At 28.6% G+C, this 27,798-nt stretch overlaps 1 protein-coding gene across 1 annotated transcript in view; it reads left to right on the top strand.

Annotated features, from left to right (window-relative positions):
* Positions 1-27,445, top strand: part of LOC107444143 (uncharacterized) — a 56,137-nt gene extending 28,692 nt beyond the window's left edge. The window contains exons 3-13 of the mRNA XM_016058228.3: positions 702-831; positions 5,965-6,108; positions 7,728-7,919; positions 14,813-14,910; positions 17,010-17,179; positions 17,411-17,535; positions 18,483-18,581; positions 19,992-20,136; positions 23,810-23,908; positions 26,699-26,821; positions 27,220-27,445. Of these exons, the coding sequence (XP_015913714.1) occupies positions 702-831; positions 5,965-6,108; positions 7,728-7,919; positions 14,813-14,910; positions 17,010-17,179; positions 17,411-17,535; positions 18,483-18,581; positions 19,992-20,136; positions 23,810-23,908; positions 26,699-26,821; positions 27,220-27,409 (1,515 nt within the window). The 3' untranslated portion in view covers positions 27,410-27,445. The remainder of the gene's footprint in view (positions 1-701; positions 832-5,964; positions 6,109-7,727; positions 7,920-14,812; positions 14,911-17,009; positions 17,180-17,410; positions 17,536-18,482; positions 18,582-19,991; positions 20,137-23,809; positions 23,909-26,698; positions 26,822-27,219) is intronic.
* The last annotated feature ends 353 nt before the right edge of the window (positions 27,446-27,798 follow it).

The following is a 27,798-nucleotide window of genomic DNA, read 5'->3' as shown; positions in this document are numbered from 1 at the left end:
TTAATGATTAGAAACAAGTTAAAAAATATAATTATATTTTTAATCCTGTCATGGGAAATGAATTAGCACTTTTTTTTTCAAAATAATTGCGGACATTTAAAATGAAAGGATCAATGACAGTACACTATGAATTTCTTCTCCATACTATAAAAAAAATAAAATAAAATAAAATAAAACAAAATAAAATAAAATTTGTAGTATTGTATATTTCTTTTCCGTGGGTACCATTTAAGCATGAAAAAGACAGATAAAACAAATGCACACCACATTTGACAAATATATGCCATCGTGGTGCTTAACGGGTAATATTGTATATGTCTTTTCGTGGGTACCATTTAAACATAAAAGAGACAGATAGAACAGATAGAGAAAGAAATGGCCTCCATACCCGTAACAGGAATCAAACCCTTGACTTTTCTGAGATGAGGACAGCTCCCTGACCCCCATAGAAGCCTTTCTGAGAAATAATAGTCCGACAACTATAGTGCATAATTTAACAATACAATTCTGAAAATAAAATGTGCTATTCTCAGACCAAAACACTTGCAGCTGTTATGTCTGAAAATATTATTGAGCTTTATCTTATAAAATATGTATAGTAAATAAAATGTTATTTTTATAATATATTTATACAAGTAGATCTTGATAATGAAAAAAAATTCCTATAGTAAAAAAGCATGCATTTTATTTTATACTTTCAGTTCAATAGATTGAAAGCTGAAATGAAAAATACATACAGCACTGCAAAAGTATGTCCATACATTTCGCCAGATGCAAGAAAGAATGGAGAAATTGAAAATCCTAAAAGCTGCAACCTAACATTAGAGCCAGGTAGCTTATAATATTTCTTTATATCTATACATAGGGGAATAAATAACATTAGAAATATTTCTGACAATCATTTAAAAAATTGCGTCTTATTTAGAAATTTTTTGTAACAAAAGTTCAAGTTGCCAACTGCTTAGTTAAATCCCTTCTTTAATCTATAATTTCTGTTATAATTAGAACTTCTTAAGTAAAATATTTAAAAATATGAAACAAAAAAAAACTAAATAAGCTATGAAATTCACGAAGAAAAAATAATTAAAGAACAAAAATTTAATAAACCTATTTACTATTGGGCATAACAATTTATTACGAATGTGTGAATATTGTATTTTTTCCTCAACTTTCAAAGTTTCCTTGAAAAGACTAGCTTATTCATGTTTTAAGATATTTTTAATTATTAGATTTAAAAGCAAAATAACTAAATGGTTTAAACAAATTTTTAAAAAGTCAGTCAAATAAATGATAACTTCTATCAATGTAAATAGTCACGTTTCTTTTAGCTTTTACCTTAATTCATTTGTAAGGTAGCTATAATCAAAGTTATCCTATTTAGATCAACATAGTACCCTCAATGGCGAGTGGATGTCGATGAAACTTGATATACATAGATTATATGGACCATGGGAAAAAAGAAAAATCTGCAATACAAAAATATTTCCCATTTTGACTGATAGATTGCGCTTTTCATCAGCAAGAAATAGAATTTAGAATTGGGTATTAATGTTAATTTAGAACGGTTTGAAAAGCCAGTAGTGACTGTCGTAAATTGTTTTCGTCCTATGCCATTACAGACGAAATAACAGGGGGAAAACCATTTCTGAACTCGAAGAGACCGAGTGGTTAGAGGTGTTCTGCGTGACAAAGGCTTGGAATGACTTTCAAATATAATTGGATTTAAAGCACGCAGTACTCTTAATATAGCTGCAATACTAGCTTAAAATATTGTAATCACACACAAAAAATATATAAGTGCGTGTTTGATTTTTGGTTATTACTATAAATATCTTCTTAAAAAGGAAGAAAGGTGTTTGCACTTTTATAATACTACTAGCAGCAGTATGCATATTTTAGCCTTTTCTTACCTCACCATCAACTAGCATATGCCAATTGTCAAATTCCAACATTTAACCTAATATTGCGAAGTTAATTTTAGCCACAATACACAAAACTTTCATACGCCTAAACATGGAACATAACTGTAGACCCAAATTTTACAAAAAATTATCAATCTCTATAGTAAATACTCTTATACTGTTGGACATTTAAATAGCAACACACGAAAGGAATATGATTAATAGAATGATACCTACTGGACGCATGCATTGCAGTTTTAATGGCACGTAATTAAATCTATAGGAGTTAGAGCATGTAGATTCCGAGAAATCAGTACCCAAGGGCTATAGTCGAACAAGTTCTATATAAAGGAAAATCTGGACAGTACAGGAAACATGAGATTGGGCATTGCCCTGTTAAAAAAATAGCTTGAAAAATGTCTCCAATTTTAGGACAAAACAACCGGTCTTAATAAGTTTGAATGGTAATAGTTGGTGTTGGGCGGGGATTGCCTGGTTGTTAAAGCCTGGGCTCGTGTCCAAGAGGTCGTGGGTTCAATCCCCACCGGTCGAAGACTCCCCGTGTAGTAAATTGTGATTGATGCATGTTAAATCTGTCGAGTTACAAAGTCCACCATGTTCCCACAACAAATCACACCTCTTGGAGTACTGATCCAGAAGTTTCCTTGTCTTCTGGTTTGGGTTCAAAATTACAAGGCTACGGAGTTCATCAGTAGCCATGAACCGAAAATTGGGTCGGCTGTTCAACGGTGGAGCTAAAATAAAATATAAAATAGTTGGTGTTCAAAGTGCCGATCCGATTATTAAATCAAAAGCTATTCAGGTTAGTCCAATTTATTTGCGCACAGTACTATTATTTTTTCAGTCAACCAAGCAATTTAAGTACAGTTTTCAGAGCAATATTCATGGAAAAGAAAATTATTAATTCCCCATTTAAGAAATGTCTTTCCGAACCGAAATAGAAAAAAAATCCCGTAGACGGTTTGAAAACTTTCACCTAAGTTTCACAAAGAAAAAAAAAAGAGAGTTAGAAGAGCAATATCAACCCAAATGACCGACCTTCAAGAAGTTCGAGGCCGCACAGCATAGTAATCGAGAGTTAAAGGATCTTTTTTTTTTCTCTCTTTCTTGGTATATAGAACTTCTAGAAAGAAATTAACTTTCACCATAAAAGAGCCAGAAGCAAAATTCCACAGATGCCCAGCTAGCAATGAATAACTTAAAAAGGAAGGAAAAAACCCAAAACTTTCTGAGAATACTTTGGAAATAGTTATCAAGTTAATGACATAAGTATACCTAATAATATAAGGCTCTGCCATGCTAGAAACAGTCAACTATCTTTTTTATTTTTAAATTATTAATAGTACATAACTTTATAATAATTACTGTACGTACTTGTACTGAGTAAAAATTTTTAGAAAGGAAACTTTGAAGAACTTATTCTTTCGATTGTGCATTATACTTGCTTTTAAAATATCACTAAGTAATGCAATTATTAAAGTAATTTATAGAAAGAGAATAGAGGAAATTATTGCAATAGAAACTCTTTACAATAGAATTTTTTTACAATGAAAATTTTCTACAATAGAATTTTTTTAAATTTTCAATAGAAATTTTTAACAACAGAATTTTTTCACAACTACAGTATTTATTGTTAATTTTTAAATTTAATAATTTCTGACTATGAACGATAATTTCTTTTAGGTGTTAGTCATTACAGAGGAAGTTATCACTTAGTTATCTCTTAAAATGTTTAGTAAAAGTTAAAAAACTTTCACCCAGAATATAAAATTAAAACTTTTATTATAATAACCCGTGAGTAGAAATCAAACCAAAATAAAGAAATATATTGCATCGGAGATGTTAAGAATAAAAGTGAAAATATACTTTAAAGATATAAAACTGTTAACTAAGCTTCGGAAGACTGTTTCATAATTTAACAGTGAAGTCCAACTTCCAGGAGTTTTTCACGGGGCTTAACAGTTTCGAGTTACCGAAAATTAACAGCACTTAGTTATAATAAATAAAAAATCAAAATAAAAAATAATATTTTTGAAAACCACGTTTTTGCAGTGGAGATAATAATAACTAAAAAATAAAATTTGAAAAACGAAAAACGTGGGATTCATGAAATTCATAACAGTAATGTTATATTAGTGTGTGTATATGTGCTCATGAGAATATGTGTATGTATATCTGTAATTGTAATTGTATCTCAATGTGGAATATGTTTGTGCATGTGTGACTGTGCATGTGTATAAGTAAGAAAATACGTATATGTATGTGTATATGTACTGTTATGTATTTCATGCGCCCCACGTTTTTCGTCTTTCAAATTTTTATTTTTTAATTATTATTCTCCACTACAAAAACGAGGTTTTTTTTTAAAAAAAAATTTTTTGTTCTTTGTACTCACTTCCAAAATCTCAATTTTTTCACTCACTGTACACAAAACTTATCAACTGACATGTAACACTAATTTGAAATAATCGAATCGACAACAAAAGACAATCGCGAAAATATTAATTTTTACTTGAATTTTGATTTTATTTTACTTTGTATGTCTTCTTTCTCTTCATTTTCATGCATTGTCACCCAATTCTGAACTATGTACCAAATTTGAAGTCTGCAGTAGTCGGGAAGTTAGTTTAAAATCGATTACAAAATTCCACCCGAACAGACATACACGAAGGCAAGTTAATATAAACGTGGTAAAAACTTACAAGAATCATTTTTCCTTAAATAATCTTCAGTATTAAATGTGTGTGTCATTATCTTACATATTATCTCGTTTTGCTGCACCATTAACTATTATTTTCTTAAACATCATAATAATATGATTTTCAACCGTATGCGAAAGATTTTCGTGAGAATACCTTATTGCGTGACTTCTAAAAGAATGGGGAATAGCAATTTGACCACCCTATCTGACAGCTATTCTGACTGTAACGTCGAAACTTCTGACACTATCGGATCAGACGGCACTTTTCCTAGAAAGACAGGCAATTCCTAAATTACGAATGATTATGTATTTGTGGTCACAAAACAATACTTAGCAGACTTCAAACAACTTTACACGAATGCTATTGACATTACCTGAATACATACAAAAGCAATTTTGACAGCAATATACAAATACTATTATATTCAAGTTACTGTAATTTACTTTTTAGAATTTGGTTGGCGAGTGTTAGAGAGTAGGGGGTGAAGGCTCCTAGTTAAAATGATATTATCATTATTGTACAGCTAAAAATATACACATATATATTTAACGGCGAATTTTTGTTTCTGTTAATGAATATCAGTGTCAAGAATAAAAGCAAACTTATTCCAAACTCACGCCAAAACAAACTCACGCCAATTCATTCCAGGTCTTAAACCAACAACTGGCGATATTTTATAGGGTTTTTCTTGAATATTGGATATTCAAAGTGCTCAAACATTGGTGTTTTAGCAACACTGGTTTTAGGAAGTCATAATAATTCTCACACAGTGTGAAAGTGTGAGATTTTGGTGTATGATTATTCAATTATAAGTACATCTATATTTAAATTTGACCTTTTAAATAGTACGTAAACGCTTGATTAACTCACAATAAAGTGTTAACAAAATTGTTTTAGTTGTTTCACATCATATTCTGATATATTTTAAACCATAGTTCTTACAGGGTTTATGATTGGCTCAATTTCTTTTATTAAGGTCACGTAATTGCTATGCTGGGACTGACTTCTAACATTCGTGTTTTTTTTAAATAAATCTGATACGTTTCAATTTCTTTACAACTTATAAATTTCTAATGTAAAACTTTTTTTAAATAAGATTTTAATGAACAATGCTTTATTTAAAAATTAAAGTTTGTGAAATTAATTTTGACAATATTCACTAATATATTAAACGATACTCTTAGGACCACTTAGGAACACTATGATTGAATGTTATTCTGCTTTCGCCCAACTTCAAATGTTAAAAGTTATTGACATTCTTTTTTCTGATTTATTCATTTCTTTTTAATCAAAAATATAATAGTTTAAATTAGATTTAGACGTTTTTGTTTGCTTTTCAGATTTACAAAGAATATTGACTAAATCTAGAGACTATGATGAGTTGACTCACGTATGGAAAGCTTGGCGGGATGCAGCTGGAAAACCTATTCGTGAAAAATATTTAAGATTCGTAAATCTTAGCAATGAAGCAGCTTTACTCAATGGTAAGAATGGTATTTTAGAGTTTCAAAGTGGGACCAGATTTCATTAATCTCTTAGAGGATTCTGAATCTCTTTAAAAGAAACCATTTTAGAAAGACTCTCTTTGAAATATTTCTTAAAAAAGAATCTTTGAAAAAATGGTAAGAGTAATGGTAGGAATGCTTATTTTAGAGTTTCAAAGTAAGACCGATTTTCATTAATCTCTTAGAGAATTTTGGATCTCTAAAAAACCATTTTAAAAAGACTCTCTTTGAAATATTTCTTTAAAAAAATATTTAAGAACAGGCTTTTAAATTATTCATTTTTTAAGAGGTAATATTACACTGTAAAAAAGAAATTCGGAAAATTGAGTAAACATTTTCAAAATAGCTCCAAAATAAATAATAGCGCAACTATGGCGGTTAGAGCAACCAACTAAGGATCCAGTGGTCTTTAGTTTGAATCCTGCCGGCAGCAAACAAACATATTTCTCTTTCCGTACGCATTTTCTCGAATATGAGTATATGCTGTTTCAATTTTGAATACAAGAGATTTTCAAATTCTACTATTACTTGTTTCGAAACTATTTTGACGCACTTTTCTAAATATTTTACAGTGTAGAATCTCTAAAACACAGTTAGGTAATTTCTTGATGTAAATAAAATATTTAATATTCCCATGGAATTGGGAAGAAAAAACACTACGGTAAAATATAACTTAAGAAATCATTGTTTAGATTTTTAACCAAATTTTATTAGTAAAACAAAAGCATCATTCCATTTCATTTGAACATATCAAGTTGGTATTTCGTAATAAAACTAGATGGTTGCATTTAATGTTTTATAATATTTTGATTTTTCGTAATGTTTTTTTCATCGAGAATGCATTTTTTACCCTTACAAGCCTAGCTGGATGCATAAATATGCAATCAAAAATACAATGTAACACAAACTAAGTACCCCTCAAAGTTTGACAAAGTAACCAAAGTATCGGATTGAGCAAAAATAGGGAACTAAAAAATAAAAAAATTTCTCCAGTTGCTGTCGCAAAATAATTAATACGAAGGTTTCTAATATGGTCTTAAAGAATTTTTTTCAAAATATACTTTTTTGTTAATAATAATGCCCTGCACTTACTCGAGTATTGTTTAATAATACCTAATGTATATCAATAATACTTAATACCTCTATTTTATACTTTAAAAAGAGTTTTCAACTTGAGTTCGTCCAAAACAGGACTTGATTTGTCCAATTTAGTTTTTTTTAAAAAAAACAGAATTCCCCTTTTTTTAGATTTTAAAGTTCTAAATTTTTTTTCGGTGATGATAAAAACATATAAAACTTATAAATTTTCTGTAAAATCCTAGTAGATTATTTTTATTTTATACACTGTAATTTTTAAACTGTAAATATTTACGAAATATTTAAGTTTAATTAGTAAATGTTTAAGTAGTAAATTTTTTAATAAAAAAAAATTTAAAATTCAAATTAACATAATGAACAAATACGATATAGAAATTAAAAAATAGGGAAAAAATGCCTAATAAAGTGTCCTCGAGGGGAAATTACTTTAGAGTGTGAGTTCAGAGTTGAGAATTATTTCTTGTGATTTTCTTCATACCTTTTATAATATTATAATCCAGGATTTTCTGACACGGGAGACATGTGGAGAGAGGCATACGAAAGTGACACATTTAATGATGATTTGGAAGCTCTTTGGGATCAGCTGAAACCATTATATCAGCACTTGCATGCCTACGTTAGGAGGAGACTCATTCGACAATACGGAGCTGATAAAATTAAAGAAAACGGACCAATTCCAGCACATTTATTCGGTAAGTGGGTTAAAATACGAAAAATACTTACATGTTAAGAATGTTAAAAACCTGTAGTAATTTTTAAACTAATTTGTAACTAATTACTGTAAATTTTAAACCGTAAGAAAAAAAATTATGTGCTCTGGCGCTTGCATGCCCACATTAAGAGGAGACTCATTTGGCAATACGGATGTAATTAAATTAAAGAAAACGGACCAATTCCAGCACATTTGTTCGGTAAGTGGGTTAAAATACAAAAAATTTTTACATATCAAAAATGTTAAAAACCTTAAAGCTGTAAGTAAAAAATTATGTGCTGAAAATTCACGAATTTTTTTTGTTTTTACGAAGACATGCTTTGAAGATTATCCAAGCATCATTTCCTCAAATTAAGAAACTCACTATCTTCTTTTTTAGAGATACCAACTAACAATAGGCTTAATTCTGCATGAAGATTAACTTACTTGATTAGGAAGCACAAATGATCAAAAGAATATGAGTAAATGAAATTTCAGTCATCGATTGTAGTCTAACCCTTGACAACTGCTCGAAAAGCAAGTGATTTAACCCCAGTAATTATCGTACACTGCTTCGGTAATGAACTGGCGGACTTAGTTATTTTTTGGAGCTAAAAACTGAAACATTCAAGTTAAATATTTACATGCTACACTGAGAAAAAAGTATGGTCAAAACTTCCGGAATACGGTAAAATTTTCCGTGCTTCTGGCTCTACGGAAATACCAATGAGCTCGATTTTTTTATGGAAGTTCTTTGGTAATCAGTAAAATTAACAATAAAAAATGGTTTTATAATATGTCATTAAATTTGGTAAATATGGAAAAATTATGATGTCTAAAAGCGCGACATAAAAATCATTTATTCAGTTAAATTTACTCTCAGTTTTATATTTTTTACTAAATGTGTGGTAATGAGAATTATAATTTTGAAAATCAAAATTTCTGTTAAAACGTTACCATATGGAACGAAATAGTAGCAAAATAAATGGTTTAAATACCGTATATATTGGTTTTATTTACCAAAATTATGTTGTTGTTCTTTTGATCAGAAATGTCATTATCATTCAGTTGCTAATTTTCCCCAAAAATTCTTCTCCATGTTTATGAATATACCTTTGCTGAAAAACCACAAGTCATATACCTTTTTTATTCTTTTATTAAGAATCGTTTTTGTTTTATTTTCATACTTACTCCAATGAGCCTCGTATGTAATGGTCTACAAGTAGTTGTTTTTTTTAAATAAAAAATAATCATAATATTTTATTTATTTGCAATATCAATATTAAAAGCGGCTGTGGCTCAGTGGACAGGGAGTTCTCTGCTCAAAGAAGTGACCCGGGTTCGAATACCAGAGGTGGATCCTTGACACGAATTCTGCTCCCGGCCTGTTGCCGTCCGGCTAACGGTGTCAGGTTTTCGTATTTTTCCTCTCTATGTTGCGTAAGTGAGGGTTTGTCCCATTGTTTGATCCAGGAGTTCCCTTGTCTTAGAGGTTGGGTTCAAAATTACAAGGCTTCGGAGTTGAAAATTGATAGTCATTAACTCAGAATTGAGTCGGCTATTCAACACTGGATATAAGTAAAATTAATACTAGAAACTGAATTATTTTCATTTTAGACTTTTTTATCATTTGTTCACAGAAAAAAAAAACCAATGAATCAATTTCATAAAAATGAATTCAACCAGTTTCTTTAAAAATAATCAATGATTGTTACCTGCAAGTTCTAGGATGCATTTTTCTTTAAAATAATTTAATATAAACACTGGCACATGATAATATTTAGAGCGATGGAACTATGAGCAATAATTTCGTTTATTATTATTTACCATTCAAATCAAAACTTAAGTCTTTGCAGTCATAATCTTTATAATTATATACATTAGTCAATAGTTCGAATAATAGTCTGTGGGAAATAAATTTTGTTTTTAAAATATATTCTTAATTATAATCGTCTAAAGTCTCAAGTTAATTCTTCCGTGTCCTTACAGCCTAGTAAAATAATTATAGATATATTAAGAAGCTACTTATTGGCAACAGCAATTGGTATATAATTTTCTATATCATTAATTTTGAACTGCAATAGTCACCCATAAGAAATCTAAAACGTTTACCAATTAGCGAATCAATAATGCGTGGATGGAAATTGAAATAATTTCATTTATTTATTTTTGGGTAAAATATAAATCGTATGGTTGCAATTAAGTTTTGATACACTTTCTATTTTTTTTTCCTAAAAGATCACACATTAATACTGTTTTAAATAAGTTAAAACTGCTAGAGATTCATTTTATTCCTTAATGTTAAAGTTATCAATAAAAGTTATCAGTAAAAATAAAAGTTTTTAACTTTCAAGTTTTCAATAAAAATTTATACTTAATTGAAAGTAATAAATAATAAAAAATAAGTTTTGAAAACGGAGCTGATATACGACTAATTTGAAATTAACATATACTTGGCATTAAAACAAAATAACAAACTGAATGCCACCCAAAAAATTCAAGAATATTCTTGAAAAATGATGGGCAGTTAACAAATAAATAAATAGAATGAAAATTTTTGCAAAAATTTAGAACTATCGTACTAAAAGTCAATAATTTTCCTGGAATCACCATCTAACATTTCTGAAGAATTCATAAATCTTTCTATTAAAAATACAAAAAGTTTCTGTAACAAATCAGCAAATTTGAAACGTGACTGCTAAAAAGTGTAACTACTAAATGTTGTTGAAAATGTTATTTAAAGTTCAAGTAATTAGAATATTATAAATATTCTTGTGTAGTAAGAATGAAGATTATTCCAGTGATTAGAACAGATTTACTGAAGCATTTCTAGTATACAAAGCAACTAATATTTCCACTTGTAAACATGAACTTTTATGCAATTTATATAATTAAATACGGAAAAGGAAGTAACATATTAGAATGGTCTTGAGACATTTAGAAAGCATTTGAATGAGAATTAAAACCTTAAATTACAATGCACATTTTTACAGTTATTCACCTTTCAGAAGGACAAAAACCTGATAATTCCAATTTGTCTGGACCGCTCAACTACGCTGACATTGCATTAAGTCATATACAAAGGCGTTATCACTCACACTAAAAAAAATCGATTGTTGAATTCAGTTAACTTTTGAAGAAAAAAAATTTTTTTCACAGGAATCCGATAGAAATTCAGGAGAAAATGAAATGTTTCTGGAAATAAAGCATGGAAATTTTATAGAGTATTTTCACATATTATGTCTGTAAATTTGATCACCTGAAACAAAATTTGAGTTTGAAAAATAAAATTCGTATTTTACTTGACACAAAAATTTAGACGCAATTTTTATTTTATTATTTAAATTAGACAAAAATTTAGACAGATCTTTTACAAATTAAGCCTATTTAGAAGATACCAATTATTTTGCGCCAATTTATGAACCATTCGGAAAACTTTTACATTTCATTCAGTGCACCAGAAGCAATTCAGGCATAGTTAAATTTTACGAATTTGAAAGTTAAAATTTGAAAAAAAGTCTATTTTAGTAATCTGAGTTTTAATAAATCACTCAAAGTTAGGTATGTGTAGAGTCTTAGATCGTCTTGAGAATTACAAACATCAATTATCATCAACAAAAAAAAACATAGAGAGACAACTTAGAAGATAGAAAAAATCAAAAATCAGCTCCTCTCTAAAATTGTCCAACAAATAACACTGGAAATAAAATGGGTAATATTGGTTTAAGATATATCATTTCACAAATATATCAGACGCATGCTGGCTTAATTTTCATGTCTCTTTCATGTTCAAAAAAAGTTAAATTTAGATCATCCCAACAGCAATAGTTATTACTGATATGACTTAAAAAAATCCCGAAAGATTTATTATGCTTAAAGCATTTTGTAACTTTGCTTATAGTGTGAGGTTCAATAAAATTTAAAGACTGAAATAGTTGAGCATTTTAGAGTGGTCGTCAAACCTCAATCGAGCCGTAATGGCTCAGGAAATAAAGTGCTCGCTTTCCAATGAGGTGAACCGGATTTGAATCCCAGTGATGGCTGCTCGATATGAACTCTGCATCTGGCTTGCACCAATCACTCTGCTGACTTAAAATATCCTTAGTAGTAGGCAGATCATGAGTTAGAGTCCCCTTGCTTTCCGGCTAACCATGCGAGGTTCTCGTTATCTTCCTCTTCATGTAATGCAAATGCGGGTTAGTTCCATCAAAAAGTCCTCCACGAAGGCAAATTTTTCCCAGTACCTGATCCAAGAGTTCCCTTGTCTCCTGGATTGGGAAAATTGTTGAAAAAATATTTTATTTTAGAATTTATTTAGTAACTTATAAAAATATATAAATAACATGAAAATAATTAGCATGGTATACTTAAGAATAACATGATATCAGAAATTATTAAAAAAAAAATATCCGTCCCCTCTATAAGTTGACCGTTACTGACCAAGAAAGCTATGCTTCGCAAGTGTCCAACATACACTACACTATTAAAATTTTCCTTTCAAAATTATGGTACAATAACTGGCAGCTGTCTGTCCATCCGATTAACCGTAAAAATTACGGTAAAGACCATTTTTTTCCTTTATGGTTTTGAAAACATTTACAAAAAGTATTGTTATAAAACCATAAATACAAAACAATACAATTTTGCAACCATTTACAACCAGCATTTTTCATAAAAGTAAAAAATAATTAATTATTTAACTAGACATAGGAGCTCTGCATTCCGTAAGGTAATGGGCATTGGAGGTTGCCGGACACTGGAAATTCTTCATGTGTTGAAGGGAATATTGTGGTGTCAACACTAGGACTCGAACTCCAGTTCTGCCGGTCATGAGATTGACAGATAAGCCCACTCGGCTATGATATGTACTCAGTTGCAAAGAACTAAGTAGTTTCATAAGGTGGTTCTAGTTGGTGAGATAAGATTCTGGTTGTTTAACCGCATTATGTGAAAGCAGCTAATAAGCAGTTTTTCTCAAACTTAACAGTTTGATTACCATTTTATTTATGGTTATTTGACTGTTCTGATTAAATATAGTAAAATAACCATTCAATAAATTGTTATTTAACCGTTTTTTCCGAAACATTTCTAACAGTGTAGCTTTCCTCTATATATGTACTTTTTTCTATTCACTGTGTATACACATTTATTTTTCACCGGTTTCAGATGAATATTTCGTATTATTTTGAATAATCACAAACATTAGCTGACACCAAATTCTTTGGTTTACAACGTTGGAAATCAATACATCAAAACCTCATTATTGTATTTGTTTTTATCAATGTTTATATCCTATCTTAATTACAAAATAATTGATTGTCCGTTCATTAAATCATAATACGAGAGTTTCCTTTCTTAAAAGGAAACGGAAAATCGCATCACTGATTCATATTGTTAAACCATCATCAATCCTTGTTAGAAATAAATGTATCAGTAGGTAAGTTTTGCTGGTAAAAAAAAGTTTTCAGTATATTGTTTTCAGCTAAAGTACGTTTTATTTGAGATAAAAAAAAATTCAGAAAAGCAATATATTTGAAAATACTGGAACATAGAAAAACACAAAACAAAACTCAAAAATAAACATAAATAAACATGTACAAGATATTTTATTTATATATTATGTAATTTACAGTTTTCTGATAGATTAATTTGCTAATCATATAAATACCATTAAGTAAAAACATCATTAGTTTTTTTAAAAAAAATATTAAAAAAAATCCTTTCTTAAGAAAAAAGAATTATTTTCTTTGTTTATTTTACTCACAATAAAAATGTGTACAGCATAAATGAAAAACTCGATACATTTATTTCGAATAACAAGTTGTATGCAAACAATAATTTCTAAAATTAAGAATTTTTCATTTATAAAAATCAAAATGTTTATAAATAAGAATATTCCAACCGAAAAATTTAATCATCAATCACCATTTTCAAATAAAATTTTTAAGTAACAATTATTCCTTTTAACTTACGTATTTAAAAAATTAAACTGTTTCGAAGTATTCTTTTTTTTCTTATACACTCTTGGGCATAAAAGTTTTAAAACAAGTAGTTTTAAGTACATTGGTGATTTTCTTTTTCTTAGAAAACAGTGTCACATAATCAATTCTGTTGTACCAATAGTCAATAAATCACTAATTAAATGTACATTTGATTAAATGATTAAATGTATTTCATTTAAAAGAGTGGACTAACACTTTCTAAGGAGTATTTTAATTATTTTAAAAACACAAACTTTTAAGAACACAAAAAAAACTTTTAAAAACACAAACTTAACAAACTTTTTCATTAATCTCAGATTTTACCTACTTAGGAAGGAAAGCATGTTACGAAAAACCGCAATGTTCTCGACTCCCAACTTTCTAAGATACTCTTGCCAATTATAATATCATTAGTGTCAAAGAATTTGTCACGTGACACATATTTTCCCTTATCCGTAACATCGTAACTAAAAGCTTGATTTTTTATCCAAAAAAAATTGTGTAAAATACAGTATTGAGTCATTCGAGAAAAATTTTATAATACATTGTAAAATCCGTACAACGAGTCATCACTTGGAAATATCCATTAAATTCTCAAAATTGCATTAATATAATGAAAAACACATTTCCATTCATTATTAAATTATGCAATAAAAACACATTTCCATTCATTATATGAATTTGAATTCAAATGTGATAATAACTCGACAGAAACAACTTTTCTAATAAGGAGCATCATGGCCTTTTCAACCTAGTTCCCTTTTACATCTTTTGATAACGCTTTGATCTTTTGCAATAGAGGCGCAGCAAAAGGTCATCTTAGGTCTCGACATCAAAACATTTCATTTTTTTCGATATCTGAAACTATTACTGTCCACCCCTAACTAAAATATTCTTATTTTTCCCTACTTAGGAAATATGTGGGCGCAATCGTGGGTGTCACTGTTGGACATCGCTCAACCTTACTTGGGAAAACCCTCTGTAGATGTCACACCCATAATGGAAGCTAAGGTAAACAATTGTCTGGTTTTTATAGTCATTTGGGTGGACAAAATCCCACTGAAATTGATTTATTTCAAAATGTCTTGTATTTAATTTTTTTTTAAATGTCACTGACAAAATAAATTCTTTAGAAAATATGTTATTTCTTTTAACGTTTCTTATACTAACATTGAGATGCAGAGGTTGGACAAAATGATGGAAACACTATTGTACTTTTTTGTTCATATTTCTCAATAAATACTAAAAGAACCATTTTCTTACTTAAGAAGTATTTGCATCACGCAATTTCTCATACTTATCAAAGAAGTTTAAATAAATTTGAGGGACCGACAGTAAAATTCAAACGGGAAATAGTGTTTTTAAACACCCTAAGCCAAAAAAAGTAGCAATAAGTTTGTAACTTGTAAAAATTGTTTCGGTTATATGCAATAAATGTCCAAAACTTCGTTAGTCTAGCTTAAATATTTCTGGAGATACTGGCATTGTTATAAAATAAAATAAAAATTTGTCTTGCTTTTTTTTCTGCTATAACTTTAAAAATATTCAGCAAAATTCAACGAAATTTTTAGAGTAATTTGAAATTAATTACAAAATTTTTGCTTTAAAATTACGAAAAAAAATTGGTTAAACTGTGCAATATATAAAAAATTAAAGTAGTTTTTTTATGCTGTGCATGATCGAAAAGACATTTAACAATTTTTTTTAATTAATTTTGTGGTGAATCATATTTGGCAACTAATGAAAAAAATCTGATCTGGGTATCTTAAAAATTTAATTTGTTTCTAGCAATTTTGTATTTAGTCTTTGTAATTTTTAAAAAAAAACTCAAAATGATGGGGTTGAAAGGGGTTTTCTACAAATATTATTTTGCATCACAAGACAAAATTAAGTAATGAATGATAACACCTTACAATGAACGCTCATACACCGATATATGATTGTATAAGGAAAGAGAACATGCGAAGGAAAAGATATTTTTATGGGGATGATCCCCAACAATGTATGTGTCATTTTTAAAAAATCGTGTTTAATAGTAGAAAATAAAATTTGTAGAAAACCACTTATTTTTTCTAGCTTTTTTTTTTAAAAAAAAGTGCAAAAACTACTTAGAAAATTGCTTGAAACTTTTTTCACTGCAATCACACGATTCACAGCAAAATTAAGAAAAAACAAATTTAAATTTTTCCCTCGTTTGCGCAGTATAAGAGAACCTTCTTTAATTACTCATATCTTGCGCAGTTTTGAACAAATTTTTCTCAAATTTTAAAGTAATAATTTTGTAATTAATTTTACAATGGTCCAAAAATGTTGTTTAATTTTATTTAATATTTTTAAAGTTATTGAAAAAAAGTAAGGAAAAAAAATTTCTTTACAAAAATGTCCATATCATTATAAATATTTAAGATAGGCTTACGAAATTTTTTAAAATTATTACACTTGATAGCCAAAACAATTGTTATAAGTTACAAATTTATTGCTACATTTTTTGGTATAGGTTATTCAAAAACACTATTTTCCGTTTGTAATTCATTGTCGGTCCTTGAAACCTCTGAAAACTAACTTCTTTGATAAGTATAATAAATCGCATAACCAAAACACTTATTAATTTATAAAATGTCCTATAAAATTACCTTAGACTTTTAAAAATTACGCTTTCATTTTTTAAAAATATTAAAATAATACTTACAATTATCAATGCTTAATGAATATATAATGGCTGAAGACAATGACTTTATAAAAGCCTAATTTATTAATATACGCAGTGAATATTTATTGTACGAGTATTCTATATTGTTCAAGTAATAGAAATCCCTAAAATTAATGAAAATTTAAATAATCCAATGAAAATTTTATTTTTTTAGCAATCTAACTCAATTATCCGAACTTGGACTTTATCACTGTACTTTATTTTATGAGTATCTGCAAATTTCGATGTTGGTATTTGTACAAATTTTAATACAGGTAATTTTTAAATGAAATGTTAAAAATATATTCAATTTCCAATCATATATCTGTCTAATTCAATTAAATCTCCCTAACGAAAATAATTCTCTTCGCTATATCCCAAAAACCTTGACAATTTAATTAATTTAAATATTTATTTTCAGAATCTAAGTGCTTTGGAGATGTTTCAAATATCCGAAGAGTTTTTTACATCACTGGGTTTAAAACCCATGCCAGCCGAGTTTTGGAAACACTCTCTTATTGAAAAACCAAAAAACAGAGAAATTATTTGCCATGCATCTGCATGGGACTTTTGCAATGGAAAAGATTACAGGTTCGTTCAAATTTCATGTATAAGTCAAAACATACTTTTTAAAACTTAGGTTCTGATTTTTTTTAAAAAAAATATTACTTTGAAGTAACAAAAAAATATCATTTTTGACTCATTTTTAACACGTACTATACTAGTTTGAAATCCTAAAAATATTGTTAACGTTAAGATCATCAGAGATATGTTAAAATTCACAGCTGTGATAATTACTTGAAATGCAATTCATAATTTCAGAATTAAGCAATGTACAGACATTACTATGGAAGATTTAATAACAGTTCATCATGAAATGGGCCATATTCAGTATTTCTTACAATATGCAAGACAACCAAACGTTTTCAGAGAAGGAGCAAATCCAGGTAATATTTAATATCAACAGGTGATACTATCTTAAGATGCGCATTTACGTTAAGAATTAATATTTGTTGCATATTTAAATTTCAGTTTTTTAAAAAAAAAAGTAAGGAGAAAATTTAATGTTTTTTAATGTAAATGTTTAATGTTAAACGATGAAACATAAGAGGAAAAAAAGCTAAGAAAGATTTATTTCATTTTCGTATATGCATATTTTGAAAATTATTCTGTGGAGTTATTTGAAAGCTTGCCGAATATCAAAGTATTTGTTAGAAATAACAAAAAATTGCTTAGTAAATTATAATAATCATGATTTTTTTCTAATTGCAAGCAATATTTACTATTTCTTACTAAAATTAGTTTTATTATTCTAATTTCAGTCTAAAAAGTAAATAGTTATTTTTTCTGAATAATTAAGCAATAAATAATAACTATAATATTATTTGTGTAATACTTTAAAAAAACGAACTTTTTTAACTATCGATGTTTTTCAAACTGTTTTATTAACTAAATGAACTAAAGCAGTTTTGATCAAAATGAAAATGGTATTAAAGCAAAGAGATTAAAATATTTTATTAAAACTCTTACTTGAACTTATATGTAATTGCTCTCTTTTATTCGATAGTGTCTCACAAGTGTGGAATATGGAATTAAAGATAACAAAGTTGTAATAATTTTTCACTACATTTCCTAATACTTTATTTTATAGGTTACCATTTTGGAGTCGTAATTTCTAAAAAAATCATCCGAAAATTTCGGTAGTCGTTTTGTTCTACGCTTTCCGTTTCATATAGTTTTCTAATTTACAAAAAAAACTTTATGCGTTAAATTAAAAAATATTGAGAAGTGAATTACCTTTGATCAGTTAATATTTGGTTAATATAACAATAAGACAATATTAGATATTTTTACGGATTTAAAGCTTGAAATGAGTAAAATAAAATCTTTGCAGGATTCCATGAGGCAATTGGAGACGTCCTTGCTTTGTCTGTCTCAACTCCTACACATCTGCAAAAGATAGGTCTTCTAGAAGAAGTAGCCGATGATCCAGGTAATAAATAATAAACCTCAGGTTTCGGAATAAATCTAAATCTAACAATTAATAGGTTACATGAAATCGATTATTTTAAGGCGTTAGATGTTATTATGAAATTTGGTGCGATTTATTTTTATTTTATTTTTTTTATTTTTTTGAAACAAAGATAAACCCAGATCTGAAATAAACATTTAGTTCATAAATGAGAAATTTTATAGTTCAGTAGATAATTGGTCAGTGAATAAATCAAAACACTTACTTCCATATTTAATACTGATCAAAAACTATTTAGACTATTCAATGAATTACCATACATTTACTAAACATTAATCACCATCCGGAAGATGCAAATAATCAATAATTTGATTCAAAAACAATCATTGTGAACAAAAATTATTTTCAATGAAAGAATTTTTAACTAGAATTGAGATATGCTAGAAAAAGACTTGAGGCCTCCTGCTAACAGTAATTTAAATTCTAGTTAGCTCGGTAGCCAAATGTAAGTAAAAGAATCCATAATTTTGATTAGAAAATTGATTGTCTTCAAAGTTTGGATTCTCTATTAATAAGAACTTCAAAAATTTAAAATGCGTTTGCCGTGGGAATTTAATACGCGTTTCTTTTAAAAAGATAACATTTAGCAAGAGAACTTTAAAGGTAGTAAATATTTATGAAAATGTATTAAGCAATTGTCGAAAGATAACTAGTTTAGAGAATTTTATTTCCACTCAGAAAATGTTACTTTGGATATTTTCCTTGAGAAAAAGATCAAATCAGATAATAAATATAAATTAAGTTCTTAAATAATAGAAATATGTTAGGCCTATAACAGAGGCAGAAAACCGTGAACGTTCTTAACCTTTATTTACCCATTTGTTGCTTTTAAGCAGCACAGCTTTCATGAATTCTCCGAATTTTACTTTTTTCTTTCGTTTAAACTTTTTTTTCTATTTCTACCTAAAGTGACAGTGTTTCCTCTTTTTTTAGTAACTGCTATTTTCAATACTATTTTTGCTCTTATTTTCAAGTAAACAAGTTTGCGTTTGATGCATTGTTAATGTCAAAAGCATAAAGAAAGATAAGTTTATTAGTATTATTTACGAAAAAAATTCTGAATTTTTTTTCAATTAAGAGTGACATTTGTTTAAATATGTATAAGTGCAATAGAATTAAATAGAAAAAACTATAGAGAATAGAACTAAAAAAAACATTTCAAAAAGAATTCAATACAAATTTAAAAACAGTTCTCGTGTCATTTTTAATTGAAAAAAAAACTGAAAAAACTTTTAAAAAACAGTGCCTATGGAGGTAGGTGTGAAAAGATAGGTATAACTAAGGAGATAGGTGTGAAAAAATCAATTAAAGTGCTAAATAAATTGTTTTTTTTTCTTTTTTGTTCTTTTTCTAATCATTATTTTCTTCTAGAGGGTGATTTGAACTTCCTGCTGCGAACTGCTTTAGACAAAGTTTCATTCTTACCATCTGGTTACCTTATTGATCTTTGGAGATGGGGTCTCTTCAGTGGGGAAATAAAACCCGAAGAAATGAATACAAAATGGTGGGGTCTCAGGTAAGTTAATCACATTAGGTTTATCATATTCAGAAACAAAAAATTTACTGAAAATTCCAATAATTTTAAGTTTCAAAAATAATAACTTTAAATATATTTATAGTTAAAATGTTTGGACAATTATGCGAAAACTAATTTTCTAAATCAGGTCTTTGGACTGTAACAATATCAAACAATTCTGCAATGAGAAAAAAAGTATTATCAAAAGAATACCATAAAGTTTACCAGAATATGGTAAACTTTAAGGTGTTGCGAGCTCAATGGGAACAACAAAAAGAGCGACAATTCTTAAGGTAGCGCTTTGGTAATGATTTTGGCAAAATTAACAATGAGATATGGTTTTATATTATATGATGAAATTTGGTAATATTTGGTACTTAAAAGTATGGCACAAAAATGATTTAGCTAAATGGAATTTTCAGTTTAGTATTTTTTACTAAGTGTGTGGTAATAAGAACTGAAATTTTAAAATCCGGTATTTCCGGCTAACTGTTACCATACAAGAGGAAAAATTACCAAAATAATGGTTAAAATTCTATAAATTTCGGTTTTATTAACCAGAATTATGGATTTTGTAGCGGAAATGGCCTTACTATACAGTACTGCAACTTCACCAGACTTTTTTTTCTCCATGTGATTAAGACCTGCAGATGAAACAACTTGCATAGGCTTGACTTTATGCATTGTCAATTTATAAGAATTAAGTTATTGTAAACCATAAAGAAATACAAAGCATTAAATCTTCGTAATTCTTGTAATGATCTTCGTAATAATTTATCAATATTTATAATATAGAGGCTAAATTGTATGAGATTTTATACAGTTAAGAACTTTGAAGAGTTTTTGAACCCTAATATTAATCAAGAAAGATTGTCCCCAAATTTCTTTTAAATTGAATCATAATATAATAGTTCAACTAGAACTAGAGTATGGTTTAATTTAACATCTTTTTAAAGTTGTGGCAAATTTCCATGGCATTATAGTTCAAAATACCAATATTATGATTTAACGTTAAACCAATTGTCCTTAGAATATACGCAAAATAAATACTCAGATGATTCGTTTTTATGTTAACACAGGAAGCATTAATATAAATACTGCAGTTTAGGAAAAGCAAGCATTGAAAAAACCTTCATTAAATATGATTAAATGCTTATTTTATGAATGTGCAGGTATATTCTGATTGATTACTAAAAAATAAATAACATTTATTTTTCAGAGAACAATGTTTGAACAATTGGGGAACAATTTTTTTCTTTCTTTTCCTTTGCATAAGAATTTGTACCTCTTATTTCAGATCTGCTTCTCTCTTTCTCTAAGCTACAGTTTTTTAAACGACATTTTTAGTTAATTTTTTGTTGAAATGGGCAAATTTGAGAAATTATATATAACAGGTGTTTGCATAAATATTGCTACAAACTTCTAGACCACATCATCGGGATTAAAATTGTATAGGAAATAGGAACCCATGCCCTGAAATCACGTTCTACGCCACTAGGGGCGCTTCCTTATTATGAACTGCTTCTTCGTATGCTTCTGAACAAGTCATTATAGGGGAAAAGAGCCTAGTCACGTGTGATGACATTTTCGAACATGGGTTCCCATGATTTTTTAATCCAGATCATGTACCAGACTCTCCTGAAAGTTTGTTGCAACATTTAAGCGACCCATTTTATATGTAACGTTTTTAAACTTGTACATTTCGACAAAAAATAGATTAAAAATGTAATTTTTCAAAAAAAACTGTAGCTTTAGGAGCAAAAGTAGTTTAAGATTTGAAATATCCACCCCCGAATTAAGCATGATCAAGTATTTGTATAAATGCAACAAAAGATTTGTTCCCCTGTGCAATTACTAGGATAATGATCTAAATCTGTTTTAACAAAAATGTCTAAATACATAATGAGATGCTAATGCTGTACTTTTAATTAACAAAATTCGGCTTGTAACATTAATAAATTTATAACTAAACAAGAAAGAACTAATATTAAACAAAATTAATTCTAACGTAAAGAAAATTTTATAATCTAAAAATGTTCTTAGCATGTAAAAATAAATTTTTCGAAGCGAAGTATAAAATTAGATACGACACTTAATTCTTTGAGACCATTTTGATATTTTATAATGAGCTACAAGTATGTTTCATTAACTTTTTATTCCCATTCTCTTAGAATATAAATTTTACAAGATTAGTCTTGAAATATTTTCTACACTAACGATTTCATTAAAACTTTAGACTTCGAAAGTAAGTTTAAATATCAGAATCTAATTTTTCTTATGCGCAAAAATATGATACTTTAATAATTTATTTCAAAGCTGCTCATTTTAAAAGGAAAAAAAAAATTTACAAGTAAAATTCACTTTTAATTTTATTTATTATAATTTAAAGTAAGAGAGTACTTACATGTAGGTCTTAAATATTTAGAATTTCTTAAAAGATTATTTTAAAATAACTATTAGAAAGTATTATTTTAGTTTTCAAAAATATCTTTTTTTTATTTTATGTAATTTGAAAAATAGAGACTTGCAATTTTTTTTTAGTGTGACAAATGAAAATCTGTTACTCGCTTGGTCTCTGCATACATTTTACGTTGGTTGTTTTAATGCATATTTATTTTATTAAACATTTAAAAATCCACGTTTTGTCAGAAATTACGTGATTTTCTGATGAATAGATTACCGAAAATTACATAATACAACTCATGGTCTGCTGAATAATAAAAAAAATGATAGTTCTATTTTTGAAAATGTCTTGCAACCATCTCTGTAATAACATGCTAAAGTAAAAAATGAATATCTAATAAATCATTCGAGTTTTTTAACTCAAGTTTAGAGAGTGGACTAAATTTTATAATCAGTGGAAAACTATCAGTGGAAACATCAGTGGAAAACTATTTTAAAATCAGTGCTCCTCTCATGTGTGTCAAAGATACAACTCCATATAATCAATAATTTCATTCATGAATATTTATACGAATATATGAAGTTTAGAAACAAAACTGAATAACTATAAAAACTGGAGAACTGTTTCTATTTTTAAATTGAACCCAAAGGGCGTTGATAGCCCAGTAGTAAGAGAACGGACTGCGGTCCGAAGGGCCGGAATTTTATACACGACTCCAATAAGACCTACTCTGATAAGACCTACAGTATACATGCGATATACGTGCTGATAAAATCTGGGGGATTCAATGTCCTATAGTCGATCACTGAGCAATACCATGAATACAAGAATCTAAAGAAAATTTCCTTCCCCATATCCAATTTGGGAATGAGTGGTATTGCCATTCATCGGGGGGGGGGGGAGCTCTGAGTTAATAAGTACTTTCACCCTAGTGGTACTGTCTTGTCAAACGAAAGGCGCACCTTCCTGACTTAATTCGAATAAAGCCATTAGCAAGCTTGGATTGTTCAAGTCTTATTAGAAACAACAGCAAATTCAACCAAAACATAATGATTTTTAAGAAAGCGCATCTTCTTCGATTATAAGAGAAAAAACATATGGATCACAAAAAAACTTTAATTAAGTATTATAAGTCTTCTGAGTTTTATTCCGAAATCTCACTTTTTCACACATTCACAGCAAATTGAGACATGTTTCGAAATGTTATACGGCATTGTTACTTTTTCAAAAGCGTTGTTATCGATAAAATCTATCTCTTTGTCCTAACAGGCTTAAGTATCAAGGAATCTGTCCACCTGTCAAGAGAGAAGACACTGATTTCGATCCAGGTGCAAAATATCACGTACCCGGTAACGTTCCTTACATAAGGTAAGTACATTGTTGGGTAATAATTTAGGCATTGTTAAATTTTATTGCTCTTTCTTTTGCTAATGGAAAAACATTGTAATAGAAATGGAGTTTTCACCAAGCTTGCAATTTAATTTCAAAGCAATTTTACTTTCTTGTGGTGTGTTTCTTCCGTAGGTATTTAATGTTGCTTATATCTTTTCTGTCCAATGATCTGGTATTTATTTTATAATTAAAGATATTTTATTTTGAAGATACAGATATAAAAGCTTGCATAAAATATCACATCATTTAGAAACTCGTGTACTCTGTTGAATCTTAGGAATATTACTTGCTTGTTTTTCTTTTTAAATTAACTATGCATTTTATAATATTAAAATAATACTATTTTATCAATTAAGTAATGATGATTGGTGTGCAATGCTGACAGCATTGCCCCTTTATACCGTCGGTCACTTAATTTTTGAACTTCCTTGGCTGCTGACAATCAGTTATTGTGAAAGTGTTTATTATCATTTAATTGTTAATATAATGTTAAATTTTTAATAAAGTCGGTTGGAATCTATAAAGATATTAAGAGAAAGGATAAGGAAAAAGCTGTTTTGCGAAAGCAACATATAAAGTTTGAAAGGGCAATTAAATCCTTATACATGTCAATGCAATATGTGTCATAAATACTAAGTGAGCAAATATTCAAATAGATGTAGTATGTATATAAATTCCAACCTATGGAATAAATAGAAATAAATGTAATAACTTTGATGTGTAGAAATGGATGTAATAATTTTAATTAATGCATTCTATACCTCATGCACAGTAAAAATACAAAAAGGAAAAAAAAGAATCTCTGTTGAATTAGTTCTTCATCAAACGCATCTAAACAAGTTATGGAAAATTCAGACTCCATTTTTCTAAAGGGCCTTTCTTTCAGGTATTTCAATCTATTGTTATTTGTTTAATATACAAATAACTGAAGATTCAGTGTGGTGGGAATAGTATTCCCCTTATAAGACTACGGTTTGATTCTCCATGCTGAAAGGTGGGTGTCTAGTGGTTTGTCACGGTTTGGTGGGAATATTATTCTCCTAATAAGACTACGGTTTGATTATCCATGCTGAAAAGTGGGTGTCTAGTGGTTTGTCACTGTTTGGTGGGAATAGTATTCTCCTAATAAGACTACGGTTTGATTCTCCATGCTGAAAGGTGGGTGTCTAGTGGTTTGTCACGGTTTGGTGGGAATAGTATTCTCCTAATAAGACTACGGTTTGATTCTCCATGCTGAAAAATGGGTGTCTAGTAGAGTTGCACTTTCTCAGATAGTGTCAAAGGTCCACTCTGGTATTATGTCCTCCAGCACTCCAGTGGCGTAGTCGGTGAAGACGACAACTCCCTCCGATGGTGTTTGTGAGTTCGATCCAGCGTGCATATGCAGCAAGATACATGCTAAGTCTGTCATGGCTTAAAGTCCCTTATTTGCTGTGGTGTGGAAGTTTGAAGAGAGAGGTACCAGCTCAAGTGCTGTCCACGTCTTCTAACTGGAATCAAAATTACTGGGCACTCCTAACATGGCCGTTATAAGATAGTGTCCTGAAAAACAAGGATAGCCATTCTTGGTTGTGGTTAAATAATGTTTGGATGTACCGCCAGTGATTTCAGTACCTAAAAAAGCAAAATGTCCAAAGTCGGACAGTCACAGAGTTTTACTTACCCTATTTTTCTAAAATTATTAAGTCTCCCATTAATATTTTCTCTTGTAATTTTAACGAAACTATCCGTTTTTAATTCTTTACAATTTTGTTTTAGGCTTTTGATAAATGATTTTTAGTAGATTGTACTGTATAAGAATTTTTATAGTGCACGGTAATTTATTTACATTTCAAGTGTTCTTACATGTGTCTCTTTAGAAAACCGACTTTCTGAGACAATATTTAAACCTGAAACATTAAAACCAGAAAAATAGTAAGGAATAGAATTCAATAATATAATTTAGTTTCTGAGAAATGCAAATGCATTGTAGAAATACTTATTTTTCTTAATTATGCGAAGTCCATAAGAAGAGTTTGGAATTCTAGTGTAAAAAGATTTTAATGATACTTTTTTCTTTTATTTTGGTTGATAGTCTCGTAATAATTGTCGAGGAAGATTATTGTCCTTACTATAAGCTCTTATATAGTTGCAACTTCATTTCTCTACTGAAGTATTTGAATTTGTACTATACTCACAAAAAGTTAACATTATAAAAATAGAAAAAGCGAAGACCAATCGCTGTGCATTAAAATAAGATATCCATTATTCGGCTATCTAACAAAAATTGAGCCAGAATGCAATGAAAAAGAAAAGTTAAATTTTAAATGGATTGCCAATGACTTCATGGATAATTTAAAACGCCAAAAATATTGTGGTGCTTTTATTCCTCAAACACCTCATTAATTTATATTTATTGTGCCGTAAAAATGTTTTTGACAATGAAATGTTTCTTAAGAATGATGATATTGTGTTTTCTTGGAATAAAATATTTAATGAACTCCTTTATTGAGGATGGGGTTAGAGAATTTAATGTAATTTCAAGAGTTAAATGATATTAAAAAGTTAGGAAATATCAATTGCCTATAATTCACAACAAAAATGCAAGAAAATAAGTCTCAAATTTAAAATTTCAACTTTAAATCAAATGGTTAATTAAGTTTCAATTTTAATAACTTTATATGGACAATCAAAAAAAATTTTGTCATTTTGAATATTTTTAAGATTTATTATAAATAATTGAGTTATTTGAATTCTGTTTCAAAATATTCTTTTTTATAATTTTAGATACTTTGTGAGCTTTGTTATTCAATTCCAATTCCACAAAGTCCTCTGTGAAGCTGCTGGTCACACAGGTCCTCTTTACAAATGTGATATTTACAGGTCAAAAGAAGCAGGTCAAATTCTAAGGCAAGTAGTTGTTTTTGATCTATGTCATGAATGCATTCCATATTATAAGAAGTTTATTTTTACCATTTCACGTTTGATTATAATTTTTATATTCACTTAAAGGCAGTCATGAATCTTAATTCCGTCATTGTTACAATATAATGTAATCAACTTTAAAATTTCACATTATCTGTCAACTTTATGGTATAAAAATGAATTTAAAAAATTATTTAGAATGTCAAATTTTACCTTTTTGATTATAATGTCAGGAGTAATATTGATAAAAATATGTTCATACATTGTGTCCCACCGGCATAAAATGCATTTCTAAACCAGCCTATAATGCATTTTGGGTTGGCTGGAATGGATTTAAGCTCTTATACTACATTAATTAACTAAATATATGTTTCTTTTTATAGTCAAGTAATGGAACTTGGTAGCTCAGAGCATTGGTCTGAAGCAATGAAAATCATGACAGGAGGTGCAACAAATAAGATGGATGCTGGACCCATTTTGGAATACTTTCAACCACTTATGGAATATTTTAAAGAACAGAACAAGAATGAAACATTAGGATGGTACTCCAACGACTCAACGATATGCCCCTAGAACTTATAAATTAAAATTTATTTTATTTAAAAAAAACATCTAAATTCAATGAACTACTATGAATAGATATGATGAATTGACTTATGGCTCTTATTGTGTGAAATCATATAGGGGAATCCGATATACTTCGGCAGAAAAATTCAACTGCTTAATTCATCACGTGCAAATTTTTATTTTGTTATTAATCTTTTTATTTTATGGAGTTAAATCAAATATCAGAATGGAAAATTATAAAGTGGGGCATGTATGCTATTTCCAATGAAATATTCTGGATTCAGGTTTGAAAATTTGCTTAGTAATTTTTTTTTCTTATCTGTCTTCAATTCCGGATCTTTTAATAAAAACTAATTTTCTACTTGTACAAACTATACGGACAATAGAATTTGACT

Source organism: Parasteatoda tepidariorum, chromosome 7 (assembly GCF_982258835.1).
Source record: "Parasteatoda tepidariorum strain Cologne lab strain chromosome 7, Ptep-v5.0, whole genome shotgun sequence".
Lineage (NCBI taxonomy): Eukaryota > Metazoa > Arthropoda > Arachnida > Araneae > Theridiidae > Parasteatoda > Parasteatoda tepidariorum.
Note: the sequence above shows the minus strand (reverse complement) of the source record. Positions and strands in the feature narration are given on the sequence as shown.